This window comes from Arvicanthis niloticus, chromosome 1, assembly GCF_011762505.2.
Source record: "Arvicanthis niloticus isolate mArvNil1 chromosome 1, mArvNil1.pat.X, whole genome shotgun sequence".
In the NCBI taxonomy this organism is placed as follows: domain Eukaryota; kingdom Metazoa; phylum Chordata; class Mammalia; order Rodentia; family Muridae; genus Arvicanthis; species Arvicanthis niloticus.
The window spans coordinates 30,735,753-30,753,774 of NC_047658.1; the positions used below are offsets into that span (position 1 = coordinate 30,735,753).

The following is an 18,022-nucleotide window of genomic DNA, read 5'->3' on the forward strand; positions in this document are numbered from 1 at the left end:
CTATTACAAATAGAATTTTCATTCTTACTGTTGATGTGTTTTCATTTGTCTTGAAGAAGCACTTTAAGTGAAGGATTGTGGTTGTATAGTAGATGACATTTTTAACTTTAAGAAGCACTGCAAGAATGCTTTTGTAAAACAGTACTGCTATGATACCTTAAGATTACCAATAGTGCAAGAACTCATTTCTCCATCTTTGCTCATGTTGTCTTGGAGTGTGAAATAAAATTTCATCTTACTTTAACTTTGCTTATCACTGATGGCTCATGATTTTGAGCTGACTTTAAGTATTTATCTTTTTAACCATTACTTTGTTAATTATCTTCTCCACTTTTCTTTCCACTGATTATGAACTATTTCTTTTAAAATGTATTCTTTTTAAAGGCTCATTTGCAAATATGTTATACATGTGTTATTCTAGACTACTGCTTTCTTTCCCCCACTGAAATTTATTTCTGTTGAAATTGAGTTTTGTGTGAATTCTAGACATGGTTCTTCTCTGCCTATTCATTTGTTCTTTGATCCAAATCACACCTTGATGATTCCTTTACCTTTACAGAAGAACAAGTCTTCATATCAGATGGTGTAAACACCTTTACTTTTTCATTGTTCTCATTTTTTTTCACTAATTTTACTTCCATATAAATGATTAAAATCTGTTTGTTGAGTTTTACATGAATTAAGTTTCTTTTTGAAGTTTTGATTTGGGTTGAAGTGATTGAATAAATCAGTTTGAGAATTTTCATTTTCATCAGTTTGGATTCTCTAAATCTCAAGTATGACATAGAACTTTCCATTTAGTTATCCCATAGTTTCATTTTATAATTTAAGTATTGAAATGATGTATGGTGTAGTTTGAATAAATTTAAATATTATGTTTCTTATGCATTGTTTCATCTTTTATTTCTGAGATAAAGCTTATAAAGTTACTTCTATTGCTTTAAAAGCCTTGTCAGAAAATTCAAACTATTTTTTAATCTTGGTTGGCATCAATTGTTTTTATTTCCTTGTTCTTAGTATGATAGTTTCCTTTTTTTTTTTAATTTTTTGAGAGCTTTGTTAAAATGGATCTATCTATCTATTTATCTCTATATAATGTTTATATAAAATGATATGATACATATCATTAATATTATATATACTAATTAATATAATATATATGCATATATGTATATATGCATATATGTATATATACATATATATAAATATTTTCCCTCTCTCTCTACCCCTTTCAGATTCCCCACAAAAAAGTTAGAAGAAACTCCTATAGATGTAGAGACACATTTGCATACTAGAGAATTTCATAAAAATGCAAAACTTGCAAAAACTGGAAGTTGTAATACATAATCAGAGGACATTTAAGATATGGGGGGAGAAACACCAGGACTTAACATTATGAAACAAGAACCTCTGTAGATGCCATTGAGTTAGTTTACTGTTGGACATGGGCCCCATACATAAGAGTGGCATGTTTCTCCAGTGAGACTTATTTGTAGAAAACTAATTTTTCATTTACAAGTGTCTATGAATTGGAGATGGCCTCTGGATTAGGGATGGGTGTATGGTGTATATGTTCACTTTCTTGCCTCTAGCACCACATCTGGTGCTGACCAATGCAGACTCTTTTCATGTTGCCACCGTCTCTGGGAGTTCATATGTGCAATATCCCTGTTGTGTCAAATAGTTGTGTCACTCACTATTCCTTATGTAGTCTCCCGCCCTCTATTCTTATATTATTCCCTCCTTTTCGACAGAGTTCATGGAGCCTAGAAGGGAGGTCCTCTGAGTCTCTGCATATTTTGTGGCTGTGGGGTTCTGTATTTGTTCTATGTGCTTCAGGAAGAAGCTCTCTGATGGTGGCTGAGCAGGGCACAGCTATATACGTGTAGCAGGATGTTTTTGTAGTCATTTTATTGTTACATTTCATTAAAAAACAGTATTTGGTTTGCTTCTGGGTTCTTCCGCTATCTGGTCTCAGGTTCTTAGCCCTGCAAGCAGTGTTATATATAAGATAGCTTATGAGTGGGTCTTAACTCAAATTGGATATTGGTTGGTTACTCCCACCAGCTTTGTGGCAATATCGCACCAGCTTATCTTGCAAACAGATCATTCTTGTAGATCAAAGGATTTGTAGATGGGTTAATGTACTTTTTACCTTTGGTATCTTTCTATTTTAGGTTTTTAAAAGATTGTAAAATTGTTTATATTCTCCCTTGTATATATTTTTGAGTTTAGATCTGGTTTCTTTGTATTTGTTATAATTTTTTAAATTTATTTATAATTGCAACTTCTGTCACATTTTTTCAAGGTTCCTCTCTTATTACCGTTTTCTAAACTTTTCATTTCTGAACTAGTTGTTTTTTAGCCTGTTACTTTAGATTTTAATTTTTACTAAGTAGTTCCAAAGTTCTTATGCATATACTATTTAATAAAAATGTGTGATATTTTGGTCCTTATTTTTTGTTTCTCGTTTTTTTTTTTGAAAAAATTACTATGTATCTATATTATAAAATAAAATTCTCTCAGTAAATTAAAATATGAAACAATTCAACAACAGAACATAATAGGTAATTATTGATAGACTTTTAAAGATAAAAATTTTTTGATTTTTAATTTTTTATGGGGGGTTTGCATACTTGTGTCTATGCGATCTGTCTACTGAGGCTAGAGAATGGAGTTGGGTACCCTGGCACTGGAGTTGAGCCAGCATATAGGGGTTGTGAATCCAACCTGGATCCTCTACAGTAGCAGCTGGTGCTCCTTACCACCAACAATCTCCAGCTCTACTTGTAGAACTTTAAATGAAAAGTTGTATCATTTTTTTCCTACATCTAATTCTCTTAGATCTTGAGGCCTTCAATTATGTTGAAATTTTTTGCTTCTGCATGAAGTACAAAGATAGCTTTTTTAAATAATGTATTCAGCAGGGTTACAGCATATATTTGTAAGTATCATGTATTATACATATTTTTAAAAATAAAAGCTATGTTTGGCTTTTCTTTTTGTTCTTTTCCATGCTTTTTTTCTCATGAAAAGAATGATATATCGCTTCATCACTATATCTTCTTCAGAAAGACTTTGAAACTAATAACAATCAAAATTACATAGTACTATGGTAAAAAGGGGCCACTAAAAGGGAGTTGTTCCAAACACATTGTATGTTATGTTAAGAGTAATTTCTGATATAAAATCTCAAGAATTAAATTAATTCAAAATAATATATATTTCAGTTGCTGTAAACATGGAAGATCCACAGTCTATTTTAGGTTTTGACAAAATAAATAAATTTTGCACCCTTAAGAAATAGTTCTATACAACATAGTGATTTTAATTTTTATTTTTAGAAGAATGTCCGTTCTTTAGCTCCACTTCTATTTTGAAGACTTATAAAGAGGAATTAAGAAGTCAATATTAAAAAAAAAAAAAACAATACAAAGCAAAGTGTTACCTCTGGGTTTTGGGTTGTTTTTTGTTTTTTTGTTTTTTGTTTTTTGTTTTTTTTTTTCTTTTGCCACTTTACAGAAGAGATGTCTACACTAAGAAAGTTTAAGTAACAAGGGGAAGGGAAAGAAGACATGCTGTTCAGTGCTACAAAAGAGAAAAATGATTTGCTGTATTCCAGGGAGAAAACATGTTAATAGACTAAAAGATCAGGGAAAAATTAGTTATTACTTTCTATAGTAAAAATCAAGGTACTAACCAATTAGGTAACATGTGTTTTTGTTTGGTTTACACATACTTTCCTCCATTTTCTTGTAAATAATTACAGTAAGCATCTCCTTTCAATCTGTTGACCATATTCTCGACCCTGCATTATTTCTCCCACCAATCACCTTGTAATTTCTGGCCTCAACTCTGGAGTTATGTTAAATTTAAGTGGGGCACTTGGATAGTTGATGGGTGTGTTTATAGTGGCTTGTTGAACTCCTTAGCTCCTGATGTGGTTTGCTCTTCTCCCTTCACAGGGGTGTCATTCATAATGCTATTGCCTTTCTTTCTCCTTGTCTTCTTCATTTGTAGTGCTGATTTAATTCTTTTTTCAGTTCAAGTTAAGTTTTTTTGGAAATAACTTTTGTTTTTCAGTTCTTTGTGCCTCACCCCCTTTTTATTAGTTCAAATATGGTTTTTATGTTCACTTTATCAGTAAATGGGGCGTCCTTTCTTTTTTTTCATGCTCTGGATCCATTGCTTTATGAAAGTTTTCTGCTTCTGTTTTATTTCAAGGTCAATGAACAGTCCTTTTTGCTTGTTCTTTTCTGTATCTTCTTTTCAGAGAACTGTTGGTTTTTTTTTTTTTTCCAAATTTGGTTTTTAAATTATTAGTGTGAATATAATCACTGTTATTTTTTAATGTGATTAATTCTTCATAATATCTGCTCAGTTCAAAGGTTTTCATTTTCTTTCTCTTTTCCTATTTTTTGTCTTAGTTCTTCAATTAGTGGGCTTGTTTCTATATTTCTAGCTTATATTCCTGTTCTTTCTATATTCATCATCTTTTGGCTTTAATGTTTCTTTAAATTTTCAATTGTACTGGTATACAAAATTATTTCAAACATCTCTGGAATCACCTATATGCTTCTTCCTTAAACAGATCTATCTTTTCTTCCTCTCGTCTCCTTTTAGTTTGTTTCTCCCTCGGTTTTTCTTTTCTCCTTTTGCCTTTCTGTCTTGTCAAAACTTTGTTTTGAGTTTTGGGGGGCTGTGTGCTTTTGTATTATGGTTTTTTTTGTGTGTGTGTGTATATATCTTTGTTCTCATCATCTACAGTTTTTGTCCTAGCTTCTTTAAAATACACTTTGCTTTAAATGTCATGTTTCTTCTTCACCTTGAGTCTTTCAATTTTCCTGTCCTTGTTGCTGTGGTTCTTTAATTCCTTTCTTCTTCTTTCTCTAGATCTTCAAAATAATATTTTCTTGATACAGATTTAATAGAAGCTACTGTTTTGAAACAGTCAATCGTCTCCTTCGTCTGATGATGGTTTAGTACCTGTATTATATTCTTAATTTGCTCAGGTCCATTTTTTTTTTTTTTTTTTAATAAAAGCACTTCCTGCTCACTTCTACATGGACATTCCTCCTTTGTTCTTTTGAGTTATTTCTGGTTTTCTTTCTCCATTTTAGCAAATTTATTTTTAAGCTGCCCTGTCACCTTCAAGGCTGAACGTTTTTGTTCTTAGAAGATGTCTCTTGCTTATTATTTGGAGAAACATTTCTTTTGTGAAATAGTCATATTTTCTCTATGTGGTTTGGGGTCGATGAGGCTTTTTAGATTTTTATACTCATCCGGTTCTTAATTCATCATTGAGGGAAGTTGGGGCAAGAACCAGAGCAACACTGCTTGCTGTTTTATGCTCCTCTAACTTGCTCTTCATTTTTTAATCCCTCATTAACATAGAGGTTACTTTGCAATTTGCCTACAATTGTCACATAACATTGCAGTATATTTTTCTATCTTCAAGATCATTGTATTATCTAATCATATTTTTAATACTGTTTTTTACTCATTTTATTGTTCAGTTAATGATCCACTTCACCCCCCCCCCTTTTTTTTTTGACAAAATCTTGCCTTGTAGCATAGCCTAGCCTAGAACTTGCTTGCCTACCTTTTGCCTCAACCTTTTAAGTGTTGAATTATAGGAATACTTTTTAGATTTCCTTTCCTTATAGAGACATTGGTCTTCATTATAAATTTACAGTATTTTCTCCATATCATCATCATTTATCTTTACTTACTAGGGTTTCTTACCAAGTGAAAGGTTTTATCAATGTACTGAACAATCTATTCCCATTTTTCTACTTTGATCTGCATTTCTTCAGTTTTGAATATTTTGTTTTAGCTCCTTTTCCCTTCTGATTCCCTACCTCTTTCCTTGCCTTTTGTTTGTAGACTATTGTCAAATAGAAATGTTGAACGTTTTTCAAAGAAAAATTACTAGACTTCCCTTCTTTGCTTACTTCATTTATGAATCATCTTTTATTTCTAGAGTTGCTATACATTTGCCTCAGAATTTTCAAGTGTTACTGTTTCTGTTTGAATTTATTAATCTCTGTTTCTTTTTCATGATGCCATGGTTAAACTTTTCATGTTAGAGTTTATATTATTCATGACTCAGTGTTTTCTGCATAATTTCATATGCCAAAAAGCCCTTAATTCTCATTTGTAGAACTCTTTATAATACTCCTATTTGAACTTATTTTTTTTTATCATTTATTGTTTTATATATTTTCTCCCATGGACCTGCTGTTAGTAAATGTCACAGGCTAGCAAAGCATACTACAGTCGCTTTAAGTGGTATCTCTGTTGAGTGATAACCTTTTACTGCCATTTCTTTAAGATTTGATTCTGCTTTATGTACTTCATTGCCTTTTAATTTTTCACTTACATCTTTTTTTTCTTTTAAATTAAAATCCCTTCACCAGGCATATCTATTCTTGTTGAAAAATTTTGTCACCTCTTTCTTCAGAACTTCCACTATCTGCAAGTTTTTTGTCCTATTCTGATCCCTAACTGTGCTTATCTTGTGTATGATTTCTCTACTTCAACTTTTGGGATTTATTACTTGAGTTTTCAATTTTATTCTCAGCATAGATTACAGATATATTTATTATACTTTTCTCTTGCTTTTGGAGAAGATCTTGATAGCTTTTAGATTGAGGTTTTAGAAATGTGAATAGGATATTGAACATTTGGTGTTTTCTTCTGAGGTTTCTAAATACATGTATTTTTACAGTAAAGTAAATTAAAAAAAAACCTCACTTAGCATTAGGAATACAAAAGTATGTAGAGTTTCTGAACAAAAGAGTTATATTAATATTTATCTCAATATAGTTCTTACAAGATAGAAAATCTGACTGACTAAAACTCATTAAGTGTAATATTAGAATATTTGTTTACATTTTTTTTTCAAAATCTAAATCTGTTATCACTCACTAGGTGAGTAAAGAATGAGTTAGAAGAATGGTAAATGAAACATATTCTAGAAGAAATTGTAGTTTTTAATATTCACTGTGACATTGTCATTAATGATGTTGTTGTACTGTGAACTTGTTTGTAGTGAATGTCAAATTAAAACCAGCATTGTATCTTTCTTTTCTCATTAGGGAGTTCTGGGAAATTGTTCATTCGTTTACAGATGAACAGAAAAGACTCTTTCTGCAGTTTACAACAGGCACAGACAGAGCACCTGTTGGAGGACTGGGAAAATTGAAGATGATCATAGCCAAAAATGGCCCAGACACAGAAAGGTAATATCAAAGTGCAACTCTGTACCCACTGTGAAACTTTCCACCATATTGTGTACATGTAAGCAGAGTCAACATTTAGCTGCTATGTATACTTCTGATATTATATAGAAATACCCAGGTCAGCAAACATTAGTAGAATGATTAGTTTGCATTCAGGATTTGAGGAAATTTTTAAAAATTAGTGTATTTAAAAAGTAATTATGGAGCTTACAGAAGTACAAACTTTATCAAGTTATGTTTTATTCCTCCATTGTTACATAGTTTATTAAGAAAGCCTTATTATAGAGCAGTCTACTTTAAATGGCTACACTAAAATTTAGAGAATTGTCTGTTCTTTTAGATTATACTAGATTTGTTATTCTAGAGTTAAATCATTTTGACTTTTGATTATATTCTTTCTCCATTAAATACTTCACTATTTTGTGCTGGGGCTGAGCGGTATGTTCTAGGTGGTATGCTGACTTGGGTGTACATGGACAGATATAGTTTCATTACTGTTAGTTATACATTATTTTATACATCATGTCTTATAATTTTAATTATTTTATATCCAGTCATTATCATTGTCATTTTTGCCAGCAGTATTTCTAATCTATATAAAGAGCATAGGCTTTATATTATAATCTTTAAAAACTACGTTTGAATATTATTTAGTAACTTAAGAATTTTAAGTGGGTTTAGTAATAATATTAGTATGTTTGTTTGAAGATTTAAATGAACTTCATTGGTGAAGTATCTAAAGCAAAAGGTAACTCAATAGATATAAAATGTTACTATCATCAGCACCACTTTAATATTTGCATTATCTCATAGGATAGATACCCAACTGGTCTTTGTAGCTAAACATCATAATGTTTATGATTTATCTAATCTGTAGTTTTTCATTACAAACTATACTAACAAGATATACATCTAATAGGAGCATTTAACAGTGAGCATATTTCCAGTGATTTATGATTTTTCTGTTTTTCCCTTTCTCTCTATTAGGTTACCTACATCTCATACTTGCTTTAATGTCCTTTTACTTCCGGAATATTCAAGCAAAGAAAAACTTAAAGAGAGATTGTTGAAGGCCATCACATATGCCAAAGGATTTGGCATGCTATAAACAAAACAAAAAAAAGAAAAAAGAAAAAAGTTAAAAAAAACTTAATAAATATAAGAGGGATAATTTGATGGTAATAGTGTCCCAGTACAAAAAGGCTGTAAGATAGTGAACCACAGTAGTCATCAGTGTCTGTGCCTCCCTTCTTCATTGGGGACATGGTGGGCTGGAACAGCAGATTTCAGCTGCATATATGAACAAATCCTTTATTATTATTATAATTATTTTTTTGCGTGAAAGTGTTACATATTCTTTCACTTGTATGTACAGAGAGGTTTTTCTGAATATTTATTTTAAGGGTTAAATCACTTTTGCTTGTGTTTATTACTGCTTGAGGTTGAGCCTTTTTGAGTATTTAAAATATATATACCAACACAACTATTCTCGCAACGAAACATTGCCACCATTTGTAGACCATGTTATCTTCAAGTATGTGCTATTTTTTTGTCCCTGTATCTAAGTCAAATCAGGAACTTTTTTTTTCTGACAGTTTGCTTTTGAAACTTGAAGTCGAGGAAACAGTGTGGTGCAAGTACTGCTGTTCTAGCCCCCAAAGAGTTTTCTGTACAAAATTTTGAGAATCAATAAAGATGGAAGGGAGAACTTGGAATGTTTGAACCACAGCCCTCAGAACTTTAGTAACAGCACAACAAATTAAAACAACTCATGCCACAGTATGTTGTCTTCATGTGTCTTGCAATGAACTGTTTCAGTAGCCAATCCTCTTAGTATATGAAAGAGCAGGGATTTTTTTTGTTGTTGTTTTTGTTTTTGTTGTTTAAGTTTACTGGGGAAAGTGCATCTGGCCAAATGATAGGATAGTCAAGCCTATTGCAACAAAATTAGAAAGTTTGTTGTATAAATAAGCATGTAAAAGTGCACTTAAAATGAATCTTTATTATTACCGAGATTTTAAATAGACAATCCAAAGTCTCCCCTTCTGTTGCCATCATCTTGTTTAATCAACTGTTTTTCAAGGCACTCGATCAGTGTTGCAGCATAACAGAAAGTACAGCTACTGTGCCTTGTGTTACTTATGTACACAGTAAACAGGCCTGGAAATGAATGGAACTAGTACTCCTGAGAATTAAATTGTATATCCCCCAAATTAAAATTTACTTCAAAAGTGTTAAAGATTTCATGTCCTATATTAAAGTACAAATAGGCTTAAATTACTGGATATTTAATGTAGTTTCCCATCCCTAGTCTTCTATGTCTGTGATGTTAATTTCTTTTGTTGCATAACAAAATAAAAGAATTATGTATTTTTAACTAAGGAGAGACATACTGGTATATCATTTTCGTACAAGCTACAGATAACCTGTTGAGCTTGTACCTTGATTGTTTTAACAACTAGTGTAAATCAACGTGATGTTTTAAATTGGCAGGGGATAATTGTAGCTTTCAAATCATTGGAAGGGGAAAAGGATGTCTTTTAGTATTATTTTCATTCTTGTAGTAGTTAAGACAGAGCTATTATTTACTGTAATGCTAAATGAAATAGTGGCTTAAATACTTTAATGGGAAAAGAGAACACAGTGTGATCCATATTGTGATACGGTAACGTGAGTTTTTTTCTGAGCTAGCCTTTAGAGCACTGTTGTGGTATGTATGCTACCTTGATTATAGGACCCCCTAAAATGTGACTATAGTCATCTTAATGGGCATCTCGTCCACTGTGCTTCTTATGTATTATGAAAGTGATAAGAAGACAAATTAAGTGGGTATATTTTATAAAATAAATTCATGAAGAGATTTGTGTTCTTCAGTTCTCAAGTTTATTATCACTACAGTATTGAAGTAGTTGTGATACTATATCTGTGTGAAAGTTTTCAAATGATAATATAGATTATCAAACAGAAATAACATCAATATATTTAAAAGAAAGTGAAAAAAAAAATAAACCTAAAAATTTTTCAGTGGTAAAAATAGACTCTCACTTGCTTCCTAATCAGTTTTTCTCGGCATGTTACTACATTATTATGGCTGCCTTTTGATCACCGCTTTACTAGATTGTCATGGAACAATACTTACGAGTTAAAAAAATACCTTTTAGTATCGTAGAACACTTCAAACTTATGGCATAAAAGCACAGCCTGCAGCAAAACTTTTCTGAAGACTTGGCAGCTGCAGCAAACAAATTGAGTGGCTGATTGTACATATCGTGGTCTGTAGTTAATTGTGTGATCAAATTCATTTACAATAACCTTACCTTTATTTGGAAATACATCCCTGTGTAGGAATGTATATATCAAAAGAAACCTATAAATGAAGCTTCAGAGAAACCTGTTCTATTAACATGTGGCACATGCATCACGTGGCAGCATCACTCCCTGCTTCCATAAGGTGGCTATGCTGAAACCAACCTCTTGTTAAGAATTTTTTTCTTGAGAATCCACATAACCTAGAGAAAGAGGTGTTTTACTGAGGCTACTCTTTATGATGTTCATCCTTTAACTGATTATCCCAAGGCATACTTTTATCCTTTCTACACTTCCCAGGGTTACCCCAGAATAAAGTAATGATAATAATAATAGTAATTTCCATTTGCTGCTTATCTTTTCTTCTCTTACTCAATGTCAGAGTGTAAAGCAGTCCCTGGTGTGTTTGGTGGGGAAAATGTTTACTCAATACAGACAGATTTTTTTTTCTACTTTCAAATCAGAAAATTGATTTTGGTAACAGTTACAAGAAGATTTGGGTGCATCTGTGCACTTCATTTCACTATGTAAAGGCTGCTAATCCAGTAATATTTCACTGAAAATGTACTTGCAATGATACTAATGGTCTCCATTTGCCAGAGTAAAGAACTCTTGTTTTTAACTCTTTCTTGTTAGCCTTGCAGAGTTGGGCTACAGTTTGCTGAAAGGCTCACTTTCCATCCTAAGTCATAGACACCTTGTGTGGATACTCTCCTGTTTGTACTTAAAAGGACTCCTCTGAACTTTCTGCTCAACCTTAGTAATTCCCAAAGATTTTCTCTTGTCTCAAATCTTGTAGGTCTCATATCTCATATCAAATCAGACCTGTATTTCCAGGACATCATCCTGGAACCTTAAAGTTGATACAGTACAGAACAATACCTATAAAAACAAAATTTTTAATCTTGTATGTCCTAGCCATTTCTTGTTACTTCCTTTAAAACTGCCAATTTTGAGGCCTGGTGAGGTAGCTTAGTGGGTAAAGGTGCTCACTATACAAAACTTGACCTGAATACTCTACCTAGACCCCACATAAACATGGAAGGAAAGAGCAACTCCACAAAGTTGCTGACCTTTCTACATGTACCATGGTTTTTGTGCGTGTGTGTGTGTGTATACACACACACATATGCATGCATGCATGTTTTCTCAAACCTAAACCTATTCAGTTGAACTTTATTTCAGGCCCCAATTCTTTGATTTGCTCATTTTATCTTCCTAACTCTGAACTACTTCTAATTCTTTACATCCTCATAAAGCACATTTTTTTCTGATTTGTATGAGTACTTCCCCTTTGAATAAATTGTACAGGTAGATCTCTGCATAATTTCCTAGTGCCTCCTGTTCACCAGCATCCCTTTACATCCCTACTCAAAATTCCTTTACTTAGATTTACTATATTCAACTCACATATTTTTTTCAGTTGCAATTTTGAAAGTACCATGCTCATAAAGACTTCTATTAGTTACAGTATGCCTCCATAGTATAATAGCAGCCTACATATTTCTGGTCACAGCCTGGTGAATCACATTGGAACAGTTGAGGAGGCCTTCAGAAGTGTGTGCCCTTCCTTCTTTCCTGTGTTTTAGCTTTGATATTGTCCCATTATTATTTTTTAAAACATCTCTCTTGTATAGAATCTTAGTAAATTCACAGTGCAAATTACCATATACTAATCTTTTTGCCTCTTCGGCAATAGGCTGATAATCATTAATCAAGAAATATACACATATGTTTCTTGAATAGATTTTTGGAATCACTGTATCATACATATCAGCTCCTGGCAAAAGAAATCAGTGAGTTGGAAAACACAAGATGGTTTAAAGCAAGACAGTTTTGTAGCTCTACATCCTGTCTTCAGGTGTACTCTGACAATCTGGACCTGATACTTTCCCTTATTCCAGCAGACATGGCAACTGATACTTTAAGTCGTTCTGCTATTACTAACTAGTCCCTCAAATTTTCATGGAGGACTCCTTCAGATGCTGTTCTCTGTAAATGTATGTGAGTCATATTTAACATTTTCTTATACTTTGCTAGTCAAAATCCTGTAAGTTCTGATAAGAATTTTCAGTGACTGCCAAATACCTGTGCACATGGTCCTTCATTTTCACAAAACAGATCAGTCACTGTAACTTGAGAGGTTATCTACCTTACCAAAAGTCATACAGACAGGAAAAGGGATGACAAATCGTAAGGGTAGATCCACATGAGCACTGGAAATTTGTCTTTTTTTTTTTTTTTTTTTTTTTTGCAAAAACAAATAACTAAATTAAACAATATATTAAGATTCTTAGGCTGACAGGCATGGAACCTGGCATCATTATCCTTATTTTCCGTTACCCAGAAACACATAGAAACTGATAGGGAATGTATCTGGAATTCAGTATACAATTGAGGGTGTAGCCTTCAGTCAAATGACTCTGAATTTTAGTTTTGGACCTGGCATTCTCTTGATTTGGATTGTACCCACTCCTACCTTAACCTCTGGTGGTGTGGTTTCAGTGAAATTACCATGCAGATTGTAGATAACATCTTGGAAGACATCCTGAGAGCAGTTCTCCCAACATTTGCTTGTTAACTTAAAAAGAGAGATTGGAAATGTCTGTAATAAAGACTTATTTTGGAAAAGCTGACCATATATCATCCACCTTTAAATGGTAGAGATGTGTTTTCCCACATCTTTGAGATATATTCACATAGTATAAAATTCACCATTTTAAAAAGTGTAAAATTTGTGGTTATAGTATATTCACAGAGTTGTGAAATTGTCTTAATATAATTCCTGAGCATTTTCATTGCTGTAAAGTTTTCTGTACCTATTAGGAGTGACTGCCTGTTCTTAACCCCAGACCCTGACAACTACTCATCTTCATATGCCTATGAATTTCCTTATTTTGGACATTTCATGTTAATGGAGTCATACAATATGTGGCCTTTTTGTCTGTTTCGCCACCTTCCCCAAAGTATTGAGTTCAAACTGCATCCATGTTGTAGCATGTGCTGGTACTTTGTGTGTGTGTGTATGTGTGTCTGAATATTGTCATTGTATTGATAAACTTTTTTTTGCTTGTTCATTTGGTTGTGGATATGTGTTTTCTTTCTGCTTTTTACATATTATGAATACTACAACTATGAACACTTTGTGTACATGTTTTCATTTCTCTTATGTCTTTTAAGCATCTTATAGTTTTAGTTCTTAAATTTAGAACTTTGATCCATTTTTGCATGTGGTGCATTGTAGGGATCCAGTTAATTGTTACAAAGACTAATAATAATTTGTGAGTGGGCTTGGTATCCTTGTCAAAAACACATACAAATGACCATAAATATGGCTAATGATGGACTCTTCAACTTTATTCTTTATTCCAGTGTCCTATGTGTCTCTCTTTATAAGCCAGTACCATACTGTCTTAATTATTGCAGCTCTATAGTAAGTTTTGAATTTAGAATGTGTTAGTTCTCTAGCTTTGTTCTACATCAAGATCATTTTACCTATTCTGGGTCCCTCGCATTCCACATGGATTTTAGGATCTATTTGTTAATTTCTACATAAAAAGCACCTGTGATTTTGATAGTTTTTGTGTTGAATTGATATATCAGATTGACGTATGTGGTATTTTAACAGTATTAAATTTTCTAATCTGTAAACATGGAGTGTCTTTCCATTTATTTAGGTCTGTAATTTCTTTCAATGCTGTTTTATAGATTTCAGTGTATACATCTTGGCTTTTTGGGGTTGCTTTTCACTTGATGCTATTACAAACAACTGTTTTTAAATTACTCATTGCTGCATCTAGAAAGAGTTGTTTTTGTGTATTAACCTTATATACTATAGCTATTCTGAGCTGATTCTGTTTTTAAATTTTTTTTATACAAGATTGTGCATTTGTGAATATAAATACTTTTGTTTCCTCTTCAATCTGGATTCTTTTTATTTGATTTCTCTGCCTAAGTGCCCTGGCTAGCACACCCAGTATAATATTAAATAGAAGTGGCAAGAGTGTACATCGTTTTCTTGTTTCTGATTGTAGTGGGAAAGCATTAGGTCTTTTACCATTAAATATGATGTTAGCTGTGGGATTTTCATAGATGTTGCAAGTTGAGAAATATTCCATCTATTCCTACCTTACTGATTTTTTTTTTTTTTTTTTTTTTTTTTGGATAAAAAAACAATGGGGATATTGAATTTTGTCAAATGCTTCTTCTGTATCCAATAAGGTGGTCATGTAGTTTTTGTCCTTTATTCTATTGATACGTTGTATTACATTGATGGAATTTTGTATTGAACGAACCTTGCATTCCTGGAATAACCCCACTTGTCTATGCTACATAAACCATTTTCTATGCTGCTGGATATGGTTTGCTAGTATTTTGTTTAGCATATTTGCACATATATTCATAAAATATACTGGCCTGTAGTTTTCTTGTTATCTTTGTCTGGTTGCTATCAGGGTAATACTGACACTGGTCTCAAAATATGTCTGGAACTTTCCAGCTGGTCTTAAATCCAGAGAGGTGTGTTTAAAATAATATACTTTGAGAGTTACTCTGTGGTTTTTAGATTCTGGATGACATGGGAGAGGTAATTTACTCTTGAAAGATTCAAAGGTAAGACATGCCTAGAGTGCCATTTGACAGCTGAATAAAATGCAGTTAACAACAACTTAGGTGGGTTTAGGTGGGTGTTTCTCATGAACCATACATACATCATTATTATAAGGTATTAACCATCAGCTGTTTTCAAAATTACCCTACACAAGTTTCCTTCCTTAGTAATCCTTACACTTGAAAGCTCAGGGTCATCCAGTAAAGAAGCTTTCAGGGTAAGAAGCACTGGAAACTTAACAGCTAAGCCAGTTGGGATTGCCAAGAAGGTACATTCTTGAAATAACATTGTTAATAAATACACCACTACCCACTACCACTTGTCATAACCCTAACAACTTGATAAGTAAGACAATATCTTTGCAATGATTCCCTGTAGTGCAGAACTTCCCTAAGTACCTTTTAAAATAGGTAAAAAGGGTTTTTTGAATTGCTATAGAAGGGCCTGAGCAGGAGGAAGACTTTTGTCTTCAATTAAGAATTGGTCATTTTAATGTTTCGCTGTTACAGGCTATTTACTTGTAAAATTAAAAAAAAAAAAGTTTCCTGAATATGAACAGAAAAACCTTAAAGCTTGAGGTTTCATCACTAGAAAAACCCAGAGACCATGTTTAAAATAAGATTTGTTCTGTACCCCACCTCTACTATACATACATAAAATCTGCATCATTTAACAAAGCAGACCGATGTAAAGGAGTTAAGAAATACGGAATAATATCTATGAAGAAGAAAAATCCCTGTAGTAAAGATTTTAAAACTTGCTTTTGTCCTAACAAAGGTGAAATTTTCATTAACACTTTTTCAAGTACTGTTGGGTGTTTGCTGCTTTGCAGGTTGCTGGATTCTTCAGATCAATTCAGAGCCTCTTTGCTCAAGGTGTTTTACACAGCGAAGATCTAATTGGGATATATATGTGGAAACCACAACACATAAATGCACAGTTTAGACTGAGAATTCAGGTCCAAAGACTATGACGTGTTAAAGGATTAGATGGTTATCAGGCAGAAAAAAATGCATTTTAACGGGTTGAGTAGTGGGTTTTGATAGGCAGGTGGGTGTGATTGGGCAGCTATACAGATCATGGTGGGTATTGGAGACTTCAGATTTTATGTGGCATATCTTAAAAGGGGAAAAAGTAAATTCATACTTCTTTTAACATATGAACTGGGAAAGCCTAAGTGTATATTCTTTACATTTATGAGATTGTTGCTATAATTCCAGAAAGATGCAGCATGACAAAAGAGAAGGGATAGAGACGACTCAAGAGAACAAATTTCATATTGATATGAATGATGGGTAATGGTGCTGTTGGGTTTTCACTGGGACAGATTAGGCAGCTGTAGTATGCTGAATTACATTCTTTGTATAGTATCTGGGGCTATTCAAGGGGACTTGTCTAACATCAATAAAAGGTAAGTATAGAGAGATTTCTTCACCAAAAGTGAAAATGAGTGGCTCTAGCATGGCGATCATCCTTACTATTTCCCTAGAGTAAGGGAAAAGTCATGAAGAGAGACTACTAAGAACAAAATTATGGAATTACTGTCCTTTGAGAGTTGCACAAAGAATTCACATTAAAGGGAAATGAGAAAAAGGAATTGTTTTGCTTGACTTTATCTGTGATCCACTCAATATCAAGCTTCACAAGGTTAGAAAATATGTAACTGCCTTATGGATCTACATCAAAACATGAAGATACTTTTTGGAACTATATAATGAGCAGACTGTCTTAGAGTCTCATTTCCATCTTCCTTACAATCTCCCATAGGACTACATAAATACCCTCCACTCCAGTCTCAATTTTCATTGTAGCTTTTAAATAATCAGATCTACATGTACCTTATGAAATCGAGTTTGCCAAATAAAAATATTTCAAATAATTGAAATATTAACTTTTAAAATAATTGTCATTAGTTATCTCTTTGGCTCCCATTACTCCTCCTCATAGAGCTGGTTGACCCTTCTCAGTGGATCTCAAAGAGCACAGTACTTAGTTTTTTTTTTTTTTTTTTTTTTTTTTTTTTAATTGGGGTGGGGGGATTGGGGAGACTTAGAGGATAGAGCACAGGTCCCCATATAAATTAAGAGTGCTTTTCTCAACTACATCCCTATCTCCTCTAATTTATTTGTTGATTCAAATGAAAAAGCCTTCTTGACCAAGAGATAGCTAGCTATGGAATGAAGTATGCTCAAGATAAGATGGTGCAGAGGTAGCCGGGCAGTGGTGGCGCATGCCTTTAATCCCAGCACTTGGGAGGCAGAGGCAGGCGGATTTCTGAGTTCGAGGCCAGCTCACAGAGTGAGTTCCAGGACAGCCAGGGCTATACAGAGAAACCCTGTCTCGAAAAAACCAAAAAAGAAAAAAAAAAAAAAAAAAGATTGTGCAGAGGGATTCTAATTTTCTAACTAGATGATATACATTTTGAGTAGTTGAAATTAGACTATTATGCAATTGCATTTTAGAAGATGTTTTCAAAACTTTTACCTACTCCCACCAAAAACACCAAATATAGTGTTCAGGAACAATATATCTGTCTGCGTGTTTCTCTGAATATATCATAGTTTATACAGACCATCTGTATTTGTATATATTTGTATATTTGCTTTAGTTATTGCCTCAGTTTCCCTGTGATATGGCCTAGAGTAGAAATGGTTTCAACTTTTTTTTTCACTTTTTTTTGTTTTAAACCTCCAATGCCCAGGCTGTAATACAGCTATTGAATGGATGTGTAGATGAAATGAGTGCAAAGACAAAGGTCCTGGTTAGCCAACCAGACCATACGTGCAAATTTCTACAAAACTATTCAGTAAAAAGCTAAGAAAAAAATCATTACAAAGATTGTTCCTGTATATGAAAACTCATC

The 18,022-nt window shown here is 33.0% G+C and overlaps 1 protein-coding gene and 1 long non-coding RNA gene across 5 annotated transcripts in view; one reads left to right on the forward strand and one right to left on the reverse strand.

Moving 5' to 3' along the window:
* The window catches only part of Ube3a (ubiquitin protein ligase E3A), a 70,103-nt gene extending 61,608 nt beyond the window's left edge, over window positions 1-8,495 (forward strand). For all 4 annotated transcript variants that reach the window (XM_034486056.2, XM_034486050.2, XM_034486042.2 and 1 more), the window contains 2 exons: window positions 7,101-7,244; window positions 8,232-8,495. In XM_034486056.2, coding sequence (XP_034341947.1) covers window positions 7,101-7,244; window positions 8,232-8,352 — 265 coding nt within the window. In that variant the 3' untranslated portion in view covers window positions 8,353-8,495. The remainder of the gene's footprint in view (window positions 1-7,100; window positions 7,245-8,231) is intronic.
* The window catches only part of LOC117695221 (uncharacterized), a 113,231-nt gene that overhangs the window by 84,122 nt on the left and 11,087 nt on the right, over window positions 1-18,022 (reverse strand). The gene's annotated exons all lie outside the window — the stretch shown is intronic.